The 19,449-nt window shown below is 35.9% G+C and overlaps 1 protein-coding gene across 8 annotated transcripts in view; it reads left to right on the top strand.

Annotated features, from left to right (window-relative positions):
• The window catches only part of TAOK3 (TAO kinase 3), a 186,777-nt gene that overhangs the window by 90,637 nt on the left and 76,691 nt on the right, over nucleotides 1-19,449 (top strand). For 5 of the 8 annotated variants that reach the window (XM_070386121.1, XM_070386118.1, XM_070386119.1 and 2 more), the window contains 2 exons: nucleotides 5,522-5,626; nucleotides 11,552-11,769. In XM_070386121.1, coding sequence (XP_070242222.1) covers nucleotides 11,650-11,769 — 120 coding nt within the window. In that variant the 5' untranslated portion in view covers nucleotides 5,522-5,626; nucleotides 11,552-11,649. Of the gene's footprint in view, nucleotides 1-5,521; nucleotides 5,627-7,090; nucleotides 7,157-11,551; nucleotides 11,770-19,449 lie in introns of all 8 variants that reach the window. The other 3 variants (XM_070386124.1, XM_070386122.1, XM_070386123.1) reach the window with 2 other exon arrangements.

Genomic DNA, 19,449 nt, shown 5'->3' with positions numbered 1-19,449 from the left:
GCATAACAATTAAGTATTAGTGACAGACAGTGGTAAAAACTATTCAAAACCAGTTTTCTGTTATTTTCTTTAAAGATAGTTTTAAGTCTATATGGGAGGTTGTATTATAAGATCAGAGGATTAAATATATCAGAGTAGTCCTGACTTTGAAAAAGTCCAATCATCAATTTCTACTTTTTTCTTCATTGCTGTAAAATGAAGATTTTACCAGCCTCTGTGTATTTTCTGGGAACAAAATCATGAATACAGTAATAGAAATTTACACAGGCAGATTTACTGTGAAACTTACATTTCAGAGCTCCTTATTTATACCAGCTCCTAAGGTCCTATACCTTATTCTTGTATGGAAAGTTTGTAAAAAAATTTTTCTTAAAGAGATCTCCAAATTTGTATCCATAATAACTGAATCCACCACTATTTATTCAAGTATATTTGGAGAAATAGTGACAGAGAAGTTCAATCTTATATTAAATTAAACTTTTCTTATCACCCTCCAAAATAGAAAACTTTTTGGTGTTTTGAAGTCTGATTTAGGCAGCTTGATTCAGAAAAAAAGTTTTCTGGAGTGAGAAGTTAGAAGGAATTTTAATTTGGGATAACAGTACTGCATAAGTGTGCTTTAAAATTTTTTCACTGAAGGATAGATAACTTTACAGAATTTTGTGGTTTTCAGTCATACATCAACAAGAATAAGCCATAGGTACAGCCGTGTCCCCTCCCTCCCATTTCCCTCCACACCCCTCCCTTCAGCCTGTTACAAAGCCCCTGTTTGAGTTCCCTGAGTCATACAGCAAATTCCCACTGGCTATCTGTTTTACATATGGTATTGTAAATTTCTATGTTACTCTCTCCATACATCTCCCCTTTTCCCTACTCTCCTCCCCCATGTCCATAGATCTGTTCTCTACTTCTGTTTCTCCATTGCTACCCTGAAAATATATTCATCAGTGCCATCTCTTTAGATTCCATATATATGTCAGTATACAATATTTATATTTCTTTTTCTGACTTACTTCACTCTGTATAACAAGCTCTAGGTTCGTTCACCTCATTATGCCTGTCCTTTTCCATTATGGTTTATCACAAGATATTGAATATAGTTCCCAGTGCTATATAGTAGGACTTAGTTGTTTTTCCATTGCATCTGCTAATCCCAGACTCCCAAGCAATTTCTCCCCTACTCACCATCCTGCTTGACAACCACAGGTCTGTTCTCTGTGTCTGCGACTCTGTTTCTGTCTTGTAGATAAGTTCATTTGTGTCATATTTTTGATTTCCTCATATGTGTATGAGGAAATAGCATCCAATATGAAGCTTTCTTACTTCCTTTCTTAATGCTGAAATATTGTGGATTTTCAGTCTAGTTGGCTCCAGGTTTATTGTTGCAGAAGTGTGACTACAACATTGAAAAGCAACTAAGATCTTCTCTGAATCATCTTTCTGGAAAGTTTCTGGGAAAAGGGAAAACATGAAAAATATTTATATTTCTGCTCTCTATCAAGTGTATATTAAGTTAGAATGTCTGTGAAAAATAATTTACTTGATTATCACTGTTGGAGGATTTCCATTCCTCAGAATAAATGGATAAGGATTTCATGAGGATAAGTATTTCAGTTCCACATCTCTGATGCAATCTTTTCCTCTAAGCTAGCTGGATTGTTCAGTTGGCCCAAGAGCTTGAGACCTGAAATTCTACATTCTTGGCACAGTTCTGAGTTCTCACTATAAATGTAATACCTGAGGTTGCAGGAGGTCAAGGAAGAGGAGGAAAAATAATTTCATGCATATCACTTCATCTTCAGTTAATTCTTATAATGTTATCCTCTTGGAAGGAAAAATGTTCTAGTTCAGCTTTTGAGGGAAGGATGAATTTAAAGATCATTCCCAGTGCTGAGATTGGAGTGGAAAAGGGAAGGAGAGTCAGCAGATTTTTATAGACTATCTGTTGTATAAAGATGCCACAGGGCCCAGCAGTTCCAATTCTAGGAATATAATTAAGAGAAACCAAATATGTGTACACAAGTGATTATAACAGCAGTATTCATAACAGCCCCAAAGTGGAAACAACCCAAATATCTATCACCTTATAAATGGGTAAGCAGTGTGGTATATCTGTACAATGGAATTCTCATCAATGAAAAGAAATATTGAGTCATGCTACAACATGGGTGAATCTTAAAAGCATTATGCTAGGGAAAGAATCCAGTCACAAAAAAACCACATATTATATGATTCTATTCAGATGAAATGTTCAAAACAGGGAAATCTATAGAGACAGATTAGTGGTTGCTAAGGAATGGAGAGGTTGGATGGGAGAGATTAATATTTGAAGGAAATAAAACTTTTTTTGTGGTGATGAAAATGTTCTAAAACTGTCCATGGTGATGCTCTCACACATTGGTGAATATGCTAAGAACCGTTGTTCACTTTAAATAGATGAAATCATATGGTATGTGAATTCTATCTCAAAAAAATGGGGGAATATAGTGATTAATCAAAACATAGATTTACACATGTATCCTCCTCTGAAGAAAGCACTTGTCATCCAGTTATACTACTTATACCAATATTTAAGTTTTTAAAACTGAAAGCAAAAAGAGAAAACAGTCGGCCTTAGAAGAGAGGTGACATTTAGCTAGACTGTGAGAATAGTTGGGATGTGGATATTCTAGGTAGAGGGATTAGCGTAAGCAAAGACAAAGGTATGATGAGGCAACTGTAGTAATTCATTTTTTCATGAGGTTTGAGGCCAGCTCTGAATGTTATTTAGGTAAAGTTAATGTTTCTACTGGAGGCAGTATGGAAACATGGAAGTATTTTGAACAGAGCTGTGCTACTATCTTAACTGTGCTTCAGGAAGATGATTGTAATAGTAGTGTTTTAAAGATGAATTCCAGAAAAGATAGACTAGAAGCTGAAAGAGCAGAAACAAAGGAGAGAGATAATGAATGCTAACAGAAAGGGAAAGTGAAGAACAGATAAAAAGAAATATTGAAGCACACTTGTGATTTAATTGAATGTTAAGGAAAATGAGAAGGAAAGAGTCAGAAAGTTGATGTGAGCCATTTAGTAAAGGGGCTTCCCTAGTGGCTCAGCGATAAAGAATCTGCCTGCAAGGCAGGAGACACAGGTTCAATCCCTCAGTTGGAAAGATCCCCTGGAGAAGGAAATGGCAAGCCACTCCAGTACTCTTGCCTGGGAAATCCAATGGACAGAGGATCCTGGCAGACTACAGTCAATAGGGTTACAAAGAGTAGGACATGACTGAAGTGACTGAGCATGCATGCACATTTAGGGAAGAAGCCAAATGGATAGTTGAAAGAATGGGTCTGGGGTTTAAAACAGTGGCCAGAAGTTTCTATTGACAAAGTGTTACTTGAAACCATTAAGTGGACAGAAATTAGGATAGCAGCCTACATCACACAGAGGCCTTTAGGCAAATACCTGGAGGAATAACATTGATTTAGAGATCAGAGAGAAGAGGAACTACAGGAGGAATAATGTGGAAAAACAGGAGAGGACAGTTTCAGGGAACCCAAGGGACATTTATAAATAAAGAAGGAAGGTGGTTAAATGGGGGGAAAATCCAGAACATCTTAGGTGTAATGAATAAACTTTCAGTTCAGTTCAGTCGCTCAGTCATGTCCGACTGTGACCCCATGAATTGCAGCATTCCAGGCCTCCCTGTCTATCACCAACTCCCGGAGTTCACTCAGACTCACGTCCATCGAGTCAGTGATGCCATCCAGCCATCTCATCCTCTGTCGTCCCCTTCTCCTCCTGCCCCCAATCCCTCCCAGCATCAGAGTCTTTTCCAATGAGTCAACTCTTCGCATGAGGTGGCCAAAGAACTGGACTTTAGAAGTAAGGTTTTCAGCCGTAATGCTATGTGCAGTATTCTAGTGGGGGAGGGGGAATGATAAAACCAAGAAAGTTTAATTCCTAGAAATCTTAAAGAGTTTATTTTAAAACATTTATAGATCTGTGTAACTGCAGATGGAGAGAGTACCCATTTTAAGGAAAATTATGTAAAAATGAATAAGTATTTAGAGAGAAGAAAAATACTCAGCATGTGTGTCCATAGCATTAGAAAAATATTTTCTAGGAGTGAACACCTCCTGCATTTGAAACTAGTCAGGACATGAAGATATTAGTAAATGCCTTATTTTAAAACTACTTTCTCAGAAATTTCGCAACTAGTGTTCATATAACAAGGAATGTTTTAGTTCCTTGAAGCTATAGTCAGACTAGATTAGCAGGACATACATGCAGACATTGTAGTTTTTGACTGGGTGATGCTTAGGTAAAATGTGATGCTGAATTCAGGCAAGTTTTAGCTACCAGTTGATCTAAAGCATTCCACAGCCATAGAATTAGAGGAAATAACAAAATAATGAAAAATTAGTTTATAAGTATAGATGTAAGAGGAGATTAGGATATCCTCTACAGGAGAAATGTGCAAATGGGGGTCAGTGCCTTTTTTTAATAGTATTTTTCCCCCTGTAGGGATTTCATATCCAAAGCTAGTCAGGCATCCCCAAATTATTTCAATATACGTAAATTTTAAATTATTATATTCTTTGACCCAATAGTTCTACTTCTAGAAATACATTCCAAAAAAAACCCCAAAATGTAAATGGACAATAAGACAAAGGTCTTCAAAACACAGTAACTTTTAGTATTTGAACAAAGGATTGAATACAGCCTTGATTTCAAATTTTGGATAAACAGTTGTGAATGAATTGTGGCTTTTCCATAAGATAAACATTGAACAGCCTTTAAATGATCTTTGTGAATAGTTAGCCATGTTTGATAACATGGCAAAATGCTAATGATCTAGAGTTAGATAAAAGAGGTTGACTGGTGGAATCATGTGTATAATGTGATCTCAGAGGTATAACAAAAAAATATATGCATGAAGAAATAAATATGTTCATGAAGAAAACAATCCCAAATTGTTAATGAAGTTTTATCCTAGGTAGGATTATGGATTTTTTTTTCATGATGGTGCATATTTCCCACTGTACATTGGGCATGTATTTTTCTTTAATAGATAATAAAGAATTATCACTACCCCCCAAATCTGAGAGATGAGTTATAGAGAGACTAGGAAAGGGAAGATTGATGAGTCCATTTAAATCATCATGCCTTTCAGAAAAGCAATTCAAAATATAAACCTTTGTGACAGAGAATCAGTAGCATCACCATATGCTGTCAGATTAGTCTTGTCTACTAGTAGCCTCTATTGAGTTTCCTTAAGACTCAGACAGACCAGTGGAAGCCTTACTGTAGATTCTGAAATCTAAGGACTTATTTGTCCCCCTGGTGTTGTTTATGCCAGAGTAGCCTGGGTCTTTGTTGCGAAAATTTTACCTTTACATATGTCATCCACAAACTGATTAAGATAAAATTTTAACTTTGTAATACTACATTTGTAAATACTTAAAACTGTCATGTTATCAGTTACTGCTTCTTGAATTTTACCCCTATAATTACATATTTTATTCTTCTTTTTCCATAGGTGCACCATAAATACAAAAGACTGAAGTTATAAAAGAGAAAAAAAAAAGATTGCTGCTTTAATGACTCTGAACAATACAGTATATTTTGTGCCATATATGAAAAGGTATTGTCTATAGATTTATGACTTAGCTTTCTCCTACCAAATGGGAGCAAATGATATTTTCTGGGTTTTCTGCAGTGAACTTTTATTATATTTATACAAAAAAAAGGAATTAATAAAATTGGGACAAAATATTCTTTTATAAAAATTTTTTAGTTTCAAATTATTTCCTTATGAAAGTGAAAGTTGCTTAGTCATGTCCGACTCTTTGCGATCCCATGTACTATACAGTCCATGGAATTCTCCAGGCCAGAATACTGTCCAGAACAGCCACAAGCTGTTCGCTTCTCCAGGGGATCTTCCCAACCCATTTTCATTATTTTCGATGATGGCATAAAATATGGATAATTACCTGGCTAAAGTTATTTTATTCCTATTATTGTTATTTGCAGAAATATATATTGCTTTTTTTGTTGTATATATATTGCTTTTGCTTCATAATTCGACTTTGAAATAACAAATTTTTTTCATGTTAAAGTAACAGGCTTTGCAAAACATTTAGAAAGTACAAATAAGCAAAAAGAAGAAAATAAAAAATAACCTGAAATCCCAACTCCTACCTGAGCTAAAACACAAGCCTGCAAAGAAATTCAAATTTGTAGGTGAAAGAAGCCTTGTTTCCCATCTCCACTGTTGCATGTCTCTTGTACTGTACCTTATTTATTGTTGTTCTTGTTTAGTCAGTAAGTTGTGTCTGAGTCTTTTGCGATCTCTGTCTTTGGGACCCCTGGCTCCTCTGTCCTTGGGATTTCCCAGGCAAGAATACTGGAGTGAGTTACCATTTCCTTCTGCAATGTATCTTCCTGACCCAGGGATCGAACCCATGTCATCTGCATTGGCAGGCGGATTCTTTACCACTGAGCCAGATAGGAAGCCCACTCTACCTTATACCCTGGCTTATTTACTAAAATAAATCAAAGCAAAACAAGTAGAAACTGTCTTGTAGAAGAATAACACTTGGTCAGAGAATTCTATTTTATTCTTTCAGGAATGTATAAAGATGACTGTTTCCTTATGCTCTCACCATAAAATGTATCTTTTCTTTATTACTTTATCAATTTGGTGGGTAAAATTAGGTTTTTTGTTATTTTACTTTATACTTCTTTGATTACTATTGAAATTATATGTGCTTCATATCATTAATAGACACTGCTTTTTTTCTTCTTTAATTTCCTATTTATGTCGTTTGAGTGTGTGGGTTGGTATGTGTATGTATATGTTTACTTATCTGATGTTAAGAATAAATTAACTGGGACTTATTTTGCAAGAGCAATCTCTACTTGCTGTTCAATTTTATTTATTTCAACTTTTTAAAGCAATAATTATTGACATACCATAATCTGAACATATTAAGTCACAATGTTTTAACATGTGTGTGTGTGTATGTGTATCCATCATCATAATGAAGATAGTAAACATATTCATCACTCCCAAAAGCTTCTCACATCCTTTCTCTTCTCACCCTAGCCCTGTCCCCAGGCAACTACTGATGTGCTGTCACTCTAGGTTAGTTTGCATTTTCCAGAATTTTATGTAAGTGAAATCATAAAATATATTCTCTATTTTTGTTCTGACTTCTTTCACTCGGCATAATTATTTTGAGAATTATCCATGTTGTAGCATATATCAATAGTTCATTTTCTTTCTGAGGTACATTCCATTGTCTGAAAGTCCCACAAATTTTTTATCTATTTATCTGTTGATGGATATTTGGGTTGTTTCCAGTTTTAACTATTAAAAATAAAACTGTTATTAACTTTTGTGTGCTGTGCTTCTTTAGGACATTTGCTTTCATTTTTCTTGGGTAGATACCTAGGAGTGGAATAGTTAGGTCATATGGTAGATGTATGTTCAGTTTTTAAGAAACTGCCAAATAGTTTTCCAAAGTATTTCTACCACTTTTACATCCCGCCAGCAGCATCTGAGAGATATAGTTACCTCAAATCTTACCATCAGCTGGTATAGTCTGTCTTTTTAATGTCAATCTTTCTAATAAGATGTGTAGTAGTATCTTATTGTGGTCTTAATTTGTACCTGCCTAATCAATAATGATATTAAGCATCTTTTTTTTCCCCTTAGCTGCCATCCATTTATCTTTCTTGGTGAAGTGTGTGTGCTAGTCTTTTTCCCACTTTTATCTCTTCAAATATTTTCTTAGGTCCTTTCTCTCTCTCTCCTATTCTTGGACCCCTATAGTGCAAATGTTGGTGTGTTTAATATTGTCCCAGAGGTCTCTTAGGCTGTCTTCATTTCTTTTCATACTTTTTTCTGTATTCTGTTCTGCCACAGTGATTTCCACCATTCTATCCTCCAGGTCACTTATCCGTTCTTCTGCCTCAGTTATTCTGCTGTTGATTCCTTCTAGTGTATTATTCATCTCTTTGTTTGTTCTTTGGTTCTTATAGGTCTTTGGTAGACATTTCTTGCATCTTCTCCACTGTTTTCCCAAGATCCTGGATCATCTTCATTATCATTATTCTGAATTCTTTTTCTGGAAGCTTGCCTATCTCCCCTTCATTTAGTTGTTTTTCTGGGGTTTTATCTTGTCCCTTCATCTGGGATGTAACTTTCTGCTTTTTTCATCATATTTAACTTTCTGTAATATGGTTTTTGTTTTGGCCACTGTGGGACTGTGCTTCTTGCTTCTTCTGTCTGCGCTCTGATGGATGAGGCTAAGAGGCTTGTATAAGCTTCCTAATGGCAAGAACTGGTGATAGGGAAAACTAGGTCTTGCTCTAGTTGGCAGGGCTTTGCTCAGTAATGCTTTAATCCAATTATCTGCTGATGGTGAAGTTGTACTCCCTCCTGTTAATTGTTTGGTCTGAGACGACCCAGCCCTGGGGTCTACGGACTCTGTGGTAGGATTAATGGCTAACTCCGAGAGGGTTTACACCAAGGGGGACCTTCCCAGCTTAATGCCACTAGTGCCCCTGTCCCTGTGGTAAGCCCCTGTTGATACATGCCTCCACAGGAGACCATCCAACACTAGCATGTAGTTATGGTTCCATCACCTGCGGGGTCACTGCTCCTTTCCTCTGGGTCTTAATGTGTCCAAAATTTTGTTTGTGCCCTCCAAGATGGGAGTCTCTGTTTTCCCCAGTCCTATGGAAGTCCTATAATCAAATCCTGCTGGCAAGATTCCCTGGGGATTCCCAGTCCCTTTGTTGAATCCTCATGCTGGGAAGCCTAAAGTGGGGTTCAGAACCTTCACAACAGTGGGATAACTTCTTTGGTATTATTGTTCTCCAGTTTGTGGGTCACCTACCTAGCAGGTATGGGATTTGATTTTATTGTGATTGCACCCCTCTTACTGTCTTGCTGCAGCTTCTTCTTTGTCTTTGTCTTTGGATGTGGGGTATCATTTTTTGGTGGGTTTCAGCATCCTCCTGTCAATGGTTGTTCAACAGTTAGTTGCAATTTTGGTATTCTCACAGGAGGAGATGAGTGCACATCCTTCTACTCTACCATCTTGAATTGGAAGTCTCTCACCCTCTTTTTCTCATTTCTAAAATTGGGTTGTTCATGTTTTGAGGATTGTTTATATTTTCTGAATGCATATCCATCATGAGACATATGTTGCATAAAAAGGTAGCAGCTGAATTGTAATATATTTTAACACATGTTTTTCTCACCAGACTTTTCTCTCTGAATCTACGTAGTACTAACCACCCGCTACCCCAAATTAGATAGCAGTCTACAAACTCCAAAGTACGTTGCATGTCTTACCTCTATTGTCAGTCATGTATCTGGGATAAATATGTAGTCTCTCCCTAGGAAAAGCTTTCATCATAGAAGTCAAGGAAGATCCAGCTGGCATGCTGGCTAAGTGACATTTTCCAGTTGCCTATTGCAGTTGTCATTAACTAGAGAAAGTATCTATGTAGCTAATGGTCAGGAAGGATATATACTTGGCCTTGCAGTCTTACAGACTGTTTGATTAACTCATTAATGGGAGGATCAATTCAGAATAATAATGTTTATATTTCTTTAGTCCCCTTTTGGAAATTTTTTGAGTTTTCTTCCCCTTACATAATTGATAATTTACCTGTTCTTTCTCTTCTCAAAATCTGTCATTGATATTTTGATTTTCTTATCTTTACTTCCCATTTGTTTCAGTTATCTAAAACAGAAGTCTCTCTGTTTTATCTTATTTATTTTTGGGTTTTTTAGCTTTATATTTTTATTGGAGTATAGTTGATTAACAATGTTATGATAGTTTCAGGTGTACAGCAAAGTGAATCAGTTATACATGTATACATGTATCTATCCTTTTTCAAATTCTTTTCCAGTTTAGGTTGTTACATGATACTGAATTGAGTTCCCTGTGGTATATAGTAGGTCCTTGTTTATTATCCATTTTTAGGTATAGCAGTGTGTACATGTCAGTTCCCAACTCCCGAACTATCCCTTCCCTGCAGCCTTCCCCTCTGGTAACCACAAGTTCCTTTTCTATGTCTGTGAGTCTGTTTATGTTTTGTAAGTAAGTTCATTTATATCATTTCTTTTTAGATTCCACTTATAAGCGGTATCATATGATCTTTCACTTTATCTGTCTGTCTTACTTCACTCAATATGACAATCTTTAGGTCTGTCCATGTTGTCTCAAATGGCATTATCTGTTTCTTTTTAATGGCTGAGTAATATTCCATTCTATACATGTACCACATCTTCTTCTTCCATTCCTCTCTCTCTGCACATTTAAGTTACTTCCCTATCTTGGCTGTTGTAAACAGTGCTCCAGTGAACGCTGAGGTGCATATATCCTTTTGGGCCATGTTTTTCTCTGGTTATATCCCCTGTGGGATTGCAGGGTCATCTGGTAGTTCTTTTTTTAGTTTTTTAAGGAGCCTGCATAGTTCTCTATAATGGCTGTACCAATTGACATTTCCACCCTCTCCAGCATTTATTGTTTGTGAATTTTTTGATGATAGCCCTTTAGACTGGTGTGAGGTGATATCTCATTGTAGTTTTGATTTGCATTTCAGATATAACTCTGATACAGTATAATTCACCCATTTAAAGAGTACATTTCAGTAGTTTTTAGTATATAAACAATTTTACAATCATCACCACAATGAATTTCAGAACATTTCATTATACTAAAAAGAAAGCCTGTACCCTTTAGCTATCAACCCAACTCTTTCACCTCCTAGCCCTAGGCAACCAAAAGTCTACTTCCTGTCTCTATAATATAATTTACTTGTGATGGATGTATTATATAAATAGAATCATACAATACATAGTGTTTTGTGACTCGCTTCCTTCACTTAGTGTAATGTTTCATCTGTGTTGTGGTGTGTATCAGTACTGCATCTCTTTTTATCCCTGAATAATATTCCATGGTATTGATAAACCTTATTTTGTTTCACCAAGTATACTTTTGGTTTGTTGCTGAATAATGCTGCTATCAATATCCATGCAAGTTTTTGTATGGACATGTGTTTTTATTTCCCTTGGTATATACCAAGGAGTGAGAATTTCTGGATCAAGTGATAACTCTTATGTTAAGTTTTTGATGAGCTCCCAATCTTTTTCCCAAGATGACTGTACCATTTTACATTTCCACCAGCAGTTTTGGAAGGTCTGAATTTTCCCATATCCTTACCAGTACTTATTATTTGACTTTTTGATAATAGCCATCCTAGTGGGTATGAAAATGGTGTCTCATGTGTTTTTAATTTTTATTTGTCTTATGACTAATGGTGTAGAGCATCTTTTTATGTCTTAATGGCCACTTGTATGTCTTTGGATAAATATCTACTCAGATCCATTGCCCATTTTTCTTTTGGATTACCTGTCTTTTTATTATAATTTATAAGACCAAGATGCTTTTTAATATGAATTAATGAATTTAATTAATATGAATTTAATATGTAATTGCCACCAAACAAAATGTATAATCTAATGTCAAACCTTATTTTCCTACAGGTACTGAAATTTTACACCCTCCCCCCTCAAATATTTGTCAATGAGAGAGAAACCTGATTGGGATTTCAAAAGCAAAGTGCTTGCACATATTGGTCATCATGCGGAAAGGCGTGCCACGAGACCCAGAGATTGCTGATCTGTTCTATAAAGATGATCCTGAAGAACTTTTTATTGGTTTACATGAAATCGGACATGGAAGTTTTGGAGCAGTTTATTTTGTAAGTGATTAAAAATTGTTTGGATCAAATTACGAAAGTTTGATTTCTATACATTCCAACTATTACTTGTAAAATGCACATGTTTTTAATGTTTATTCTACAAATTAAATGATGTCTACAGTCCAGGCAAATAGTCTTTGCAGAAAAGCCAGTCCTAGAATTCTAGGCCTTATTCAAGTCAGTGGTATCTATATCAAATGACTCTGCTCTCAAAGTGAGGCCAAAACATTATAAGCTTGAATTTGAACCCTGTACATTTTCCTTACATGCCATGTTCTTTTCTGCCTCAGGGCATTTATATATGCTATTCCTCCTACCAGGAATTCTACATTCTACATTCCTGTCTACATTCTACATTCTACATTCCTGTCTAACTCTCGTTTTTCCTACAGATATCAGCTCAGGTGTTAAATCCACAAGAAAGCCATTTCTGTTCAACCCTGCATCACTGAATTAAGACTTCGTTTATGGTTTCATAGCCCCCTGTGCTTAGCCCACTTTGTTGCATTTGTCACAGTTACAATTGTATAATTATGTGTGAATTTTTTTGATTCCTCTATGTCTCACTAAATAATAAGCTCCATGAGGACAAGAGTTATATCTACTTGTTCATTGCTATATCCCCAGTAACTAGTATAATGTCTGAGTAGTAGGATGTAAATGACATCAGTAAATGATGGATAGATGGGTGGATGGCCAAATGGGTAACCACTTAGATGGACTGACAGATTTTTAGTAGCAATCATGTTAACCCAGTATCTTAGGTTAAGGGATACTTGGCCTAGCTCCATAGAGTCAATTTGAATTCCAAGACTTTAGCTTCTGATGAGAAGAGTGAGAAATGATCAGCTAAGTGTTAACATACCTCCTTCACCTAAAGTTCATTTCATAAAACATGTACTACTTTATTTCAATAACTGTAGAAGTTTGCATCATCAAATTAACACATACTTCCTTAAGAGTACTAGTTCATTAAAGCAAGTAATATTTAAGTATGACTTTACTACCTATTTCTCTTCCAAACCTGTTATCACATTTTTTTTTCTTAAATAGTATTTGACTTTTTTTTAAGTGGTCCTTTATGTCCTTCCATCTAGATAGGGCTTATCTTTAGTTGTCCTTCCAAACACGATTATATTAATTGCATCTTGAGCTCATCCTTTTGTTTCTAGCCAAATCTTAAGCCCGAGTTTTCTCTGAGTGCTCTCTCATTCCTTCATGTCTATACTCAGCACTACCACTACTCCTCTTCCCTCATCTAATACTTGGCTCCCACTCAAGTACATTTTATCATTAAGTACTACCTTCCAGGGCTGAAGAGAGTGCTAATTTTCTAGTTAATACACTCATGTTAATCTTTGAGGTTAGAGTAGTATTTACAGGCCAATCAAAGTCCTATCTTTCTCATTCACTGAGACACCATTTTTAAAAAGGATTCTTAAAATTACAATTATATCATATATACAGAGTGTACATGATACATACACACATATATTTTAATATATAATTTAAAGAATAATTAAAAGGTAAATCCCTTTGTAACCACCAGCCATGCTGAGAAATAAAATATTGCCAACACCCAAAAGCCCCTTTTTGGTTAGAAGAATACACTATGCTGAATTTTGTTACAATGACTTCCTTGTCTTTATATATAACCCACTTACTTCTCCACCCCCTAATAATGTAATTTGGTTTTGCCTCATTTTGAACTTTTTAACACGGAAGTATTCTGTATACATTTGGTTGTGACCTGTTTGTTTTGCTTAGAGATACTTTCTTCAGCCAGTCATCTTTCTTACTGTCCTTCTATTACTTTATGACTAATTCATTATCTCAGAATCTCCCTTGGTTAAAGAAAGAGAGTGGTTCCAATCTCTGTTTGACTCTTCAGATTTAAAAAGCAGCCAGACCCTTCTCAAAGTTCTCTTTTAGAATAAATACAATAAACCAAGAATGCTTTGAAACTTACTAACAGGCTGTTTGTGTTAGGAGTTAAATGAGACCTACTTTGCTATAGAAAACCCAGTACTTTTTGGACTAAGTCCTGTCTGATTAGCTAGAGTACACTAGTTCCTCTTATCCACAGTTTCAGTTATCAGTGGTCACCCTCAGTCCAAAAATACTAAATGGAAAAATCCAGAAATAAGCAATTCTTGAGTTTTAAATTGCTAGATGTTCTGAGTAACATGATGTATTGAAAAAAATTGTTATTTGTTGATAATGATAGACTAGAGAAATCACAAAGATACCTGGATGGCTTTGATACTGAAATGTAATCATTAACTATATATTGCCTGTATACAAAAGTATATAGTGCAGCCCCATATGAACCCATAAGGCACATTAAAAAAAAAAAAAAAACAGATTAAAGGGAAATTAACTGATACTTTACTATAAAACTTTAAAAAGCTTTAACCTTTTATCTACAGTGGTCTCATAGGCATAAAATGGATTTTCTCCTGTGCCAGTCCATGTTGCTCCTCCCTATTAATAGATTCTTCCTCTTGTCACTCATACCATTATAACCGAGAAGACTATCATCTCTTACAACTGCTGTAACCTCCAAACTGATATTTGTACATCCATTCTGGTCTCTCTCCAGTCTTTCGGCAACACCACAGAGAGCTTGAGGGTTGTTGGGGAGCAGAAACATGTTAATATGATCACATCACCTTTTCTCTATAAAGTCTTCAGGGGATCTCCTCCTCTGTCCTTAGGTTAAGTTCAAATTCCTTACTGCATTCAGCCTCTAAGGTCCTTTATGAGGTGATCCCTCTATACCTGAACTATTGTTGTTCTTCAGTCACTAAGTCGTGTCCAACTCTTTTGTGACCCCATGGGCTGCGGCATGACAGACTCCTCTCTCCTCCACTATCTCCAGGAGTTTGCTCAAATTCATGTTCATTGAGTCAGTGATGCTATCTAACTGTCTCATCCTCTGCCACCCCCTTCTCTTCTTGCCTTCTGTCTTTCCCAGCATCAAGGTCTTTTCCAGTTAGTTGGGTCTTTCCATCAGGTGGCCAAAGTATTGGAGCTTCAGCTTCAGCGTCAGTCCTCCAATGAATATTCAGAGTTGATTTCCTTTAGGATTCACTGGTTTGCTCTATATTCCCTCTTATTCTCATTGCTCTAGTTAATACATAAACGTTTTCTTTTAATCATCCATCATAGGATCTATACTAATTATGATTTTATTTTTGTTGCTGTCTATGCTACTAGAAGAGAGAGAGGTACTTGGCATACTTACTCACAATTCTATCCCTAACATTTAGCCCAATACCTGCCAAATTTTAAACACCTAATAAATACTTGAATTATGAAGAACTCAGAGAATTTGCCACTGCTTATTAGTACTTTTCTTGTGGCAGAGTCATATTAGCAAGCTGTAAAGACCAGAGTCTAGCAACCAACATTTTCAAAATTTTTACACTTCAGCACTATAATTCTGTTAGGTTTTTTATAGTTTATAACTTTTATGCAGAATGATGCCAGGGAATATGTTAAAAGTGAATTGTATGCTGGCACTGCTCTTATAGAATCAATCAGTTAAGAATATATATTATTTTCAGAGAAAATTGAAACTATTGATGAAATATCTCTGTGTATTTGGATTTACATAAGTAATTTAGAATTTAGTAGCAGTAAAAATGAAATAATGAAAAACTCTGTATTAAAGGAAAATAAGGGCAGAATGTGTTCATTTTTGTATTCACTTAAAGACAGTGTATTCACTAAAGACAGTTATAAAGTTTCTAGGGTTCTAGTGTTGCCTTGTTGAATTCAGTATATCATCCATAATCTACCTAAAGCAGATCATTTAGTTTTGTTTTTCTGGGTATAAATGCCTTTTAGTTTTAGTTGAGGCTTAATAACTAGGGCAAAAGGAAACGCTTATGTTTTAATTCTTATATTTCTCCATAAACTAGCAAAGAGTTGACAATAGTCTAAATGTAGCTGGAAATGGTTATGAAAATATTAGAAGCACATATGTAGTAAGTTCACAATAAATATATTTTGAATCAGTGATCTTGTTTAACATTACTGAGACCATTGAGACAATTGGAAATAATAATGAACATAAGTTTCAAGAATAAAACTTGAAATGTTTAGAAGTTGTAATCATTCATATTTCATGCAAAGATGGGCTCAACAAAGGACAGAAATGGTATGGACCTGACAGAAGCAGAATATATTAAGAAGAGGTGGCAAGAATACACAGAAGAACTGTACAAAAAAGATCTTCACGACCCAGATAATCATGAAGCTGTGATCACTCACACTCTCCTAGAACCGGACATCCTGGAATGTGAAGTCAGGTGGGCCTTAGGAAGCATCACTACGAACAAAGCTAGTGGAAGTGATGGAGTTCCAGTTGAGCTATTTCAAATCCTGAAAGATGATGCTGTGAAAGTGCTACACTCAGTGTGTCAGCAAATTTGGAAAACTCAACAGTGGCCCCAGGACTGGAAAAGGTCAGTTTTCATTCCAGTCCCAAAGAAAGGCAATGCCAAAGAATGCTCAAACTACCGCACAATTGCACTCATCTCACACGCTAGTAAAGTAATGCTCAAAATTCTCCAAGCCAGGCTTCAGCAATACATGAACCGTGAACTTCCAGATGTTCAAGCTGGTTTTAGAAAAGGCAGAGGAACCAGAGATCAAATTGCCAACATCCACTGGATCATCGAAAAAGCAAGAGAGTTCCAGAAAAATATCTGTTTCTGCTTTATTGACTATACCAAAGGCTTTGTGTGGATCACAATAAACTGTGGAAAATTCTGAAAGAGATGGGAATACCAGACCACCTGACCTGCCTCTTGAGAAACCTGTATGCAGGTCAGGAAGCAACAGTTAGAACTGGACATGGAACAACAAACAGACTGGTTCCAAATAGGAAAAGGAGTACGTCAAGGCTGTATATTGTCACCCTGCTTATTTAACTTATATGCAGACTACATTATGAGAAACGCTGGGCTGGATGAAGCACAAGCTGGAATCAAGATTGCCAGGAGAAACATCAATAACCTCAGATATGCAGATGACACCACCCTTATGGCAGAAAGTGAAGAGGAACTAAAAAGCCTCTTGATGAAAGTGAAAGAGGAAAGTGAAAAAGTTGGCTTAAAGCTCAACATTCAGAAAACGAAGATCATGGCATCTGGTCCCATCACTTCATGGCAAACAGATGGGGAAACAGTGTCAGACTTTATTTTTTTGGGCTCCGAAATCACTGCAGATGGTTATTGCAGCCATGACATTAAAAGACGCTTACTTCTTGGAAGGAAAGTGATGACCAATCTAGACAGCATATTAAAAAGCAGAGACATTACTTTGTCAAAAAGGTCCGTCTAGTCAAGGCTATGGTTTTTCTAGTGGTTGTGTATGGATGTGAGAGTTGGACTATAAAGAAAGCTGAGTGCCGAAGAATTGATGCTTTTGAACTGTGATGTTGGAGAAGACTCTTGAGAGTCCCTTGGACTGCAAGGAGATCCAACCAGTCCATCCTAAAGGAGATCAGTCCTGGGTATTCATTGGAAGAACTGATGTTGAAGCTGAAACTCCAATATTTTGGCTACCTGATGCGAAGGGCTGACTCATTTGAAAAGACCCTGACACTGGGAAAGATTGAGGGCAGGAAGAGAAGGGGCCGACAGAGGATGAGATGGTTGGATGGCATGACCGACACAATGGACATGGGTTTGGGTGGACTCCGGGAGTTAGTGATGGACAGAGAGGCCTGGCATGCTGGGGTTCATGGGGTTGCGGAGAGTCAGACACAACTGAGAGACTGAACTGAATGATTCATAAAGCAGTATGATGCATTGGAAAGCTGAAATCCCATTGATAGTTTCCTTTCTCTGTACTAAAACACTGATTTCTGTTTTTTTTTTTTTAAGTTTCAGTTCTGAATTTTAACTAGTGTAAAATGCATTAAAAATTTCCCATCTATAGATAAATGGAAATGTTTTTCAAATTTCAAGTCTTTGCCTAGCCAATAGGTTCTGTAAACAAGTATACATATCAAGTTGTAAGTGATGGTAACTCTGTAAATGTGAAGAAATACATTTTTATTGTAAGGTGACTCTTTTTTCGTTTCTCTTGTTCCAAATAAGTGTTGATAATAAATAACCTTAATAATATTGCAATTATATAATACTATTGGATTACATTTGTGTGGACCTTTTTTTTCCTTTCTATAAAGTGTAAGGATTTGTTTGTTATAAACCCCTACTATAAGTTAAAATTCAGCATTGTTTTAGCATTTTCTAAGCCTTTCCCAGACTCCTTAAGCTGCATAGTACATAGATTCATACCCCAAATACCTGCTTTACAGATACAGTCCCTCTACCTGTATTACTGAATTTACACCAACTTTTCTTTGTTGTTACACAAGCATAGTCTTAATATTGCATTTTAAAAACCAGCAAAATGTGAGAGGTTTTTGCTTTTAACAAAAGTCAATCTGTACCTTCTAAATGAATAAAATACTAAAAAATGCCTTTACACAGTCCTGCCAATTAAAAACTGTAACTAGTGGAGACCTTGTTTTTATAATAGGATACTTTTACCTGAGTGCTTGTACAAAAAAAATTTAGTAAGTTTCTATTTTCTCTGCATTTTGGAATAAGACTCTGTGGTTAAATTCTTTGTATACCATTATTATTTATTGTTGAAATTATTTTTTTTAATTAGAAAGAAACCATTGCTGTATCTGAGGAGCTTTTCTAATTGTACATAAGAAACTGATTAGGGATTTTTCTCTAAAATCGGTGACCTTGTTTTACCAGAGAGTGAATTCCAATCTTTTACTTCAGAAACACTGCTATAGCTTTATTAGTCCACAATAATAATATCACAGAACTAAAACAGCTTACTTAACATCAAGGATATGACATTGATATGGAACCCTGTTAATAAAGAAGGCTAAGATTAGATAATCTTTAATGTCTTGTGTTTATATTTTTCTGAAAATTTTTAGAAAATTACTTAGTTTTTAATTTCTTAAGTGAATTTGGAGGGAAAGATTATTACCTGAGGTATTTCTGGTTGTCATGCGTGCTTTCAATGAACTGTTATGTTTTCAGTTTGGAGAAGATTGTTGTTTTTAGTCACTCAGTCATGTCTGACTCATTTTGCAACTCTGTGGTCTGTAGCCTGCCAGGCTCCATGAGATTTCCATGGATTTCATGGATTTCCATGGATTTCTCACTGTCCATGATTTTTCCCAGGCAAGAATACTGGAGTGGGTTTCCATTTCCTTCTTTAGGGGATCTTCCCGACCCAGGGATCGAACCTGCGTCTCTTGCATTGACAGGCAGATTCTTTGCGACTGAGCCACCAGGAAAGCCCCATGGAGAAGATACATACAGATAATTATGAGACAAGGCAACGTTTATAAATGAATATACACATGTACACTTAAATATGTATATATATTTATATAATACCTTCTTATTATAAAGTATAAGTATCTTTGAAAGTCAAAGCCCCTCTTAAGTTTAATGTTATCCTTTGCTTCACTGTTTAATACTTTAACCACTATTTAAATTTTAAGTTAATTAAAATTAAAAATCCACTTCCTCAGTCACAAGAGCCACATTTGACATCCTACTATATACTATATACATCTACTATGTAGATGTAGATATAGAACATTTCCATCATCACAGAAAGTTCTAT

Source organism: Bos mutus, chromosome 17 (assembly GCF_027580195.1).
Source record: "Bos mutus isolate GX-2022 chromosome 17, NWIPB_WYAK_1.1, whole genome shotgun sequence".
In the NCBI taxonomy this organism is placed as follows: Eukaryota; Metazoa; Chordata; class Mammalia; order Artiodactyla; family Bovidae; genus Bos; species Bos mutus.
This window is presented reverse-complemented; position numbering and strand designations above follow the sequence as displayed.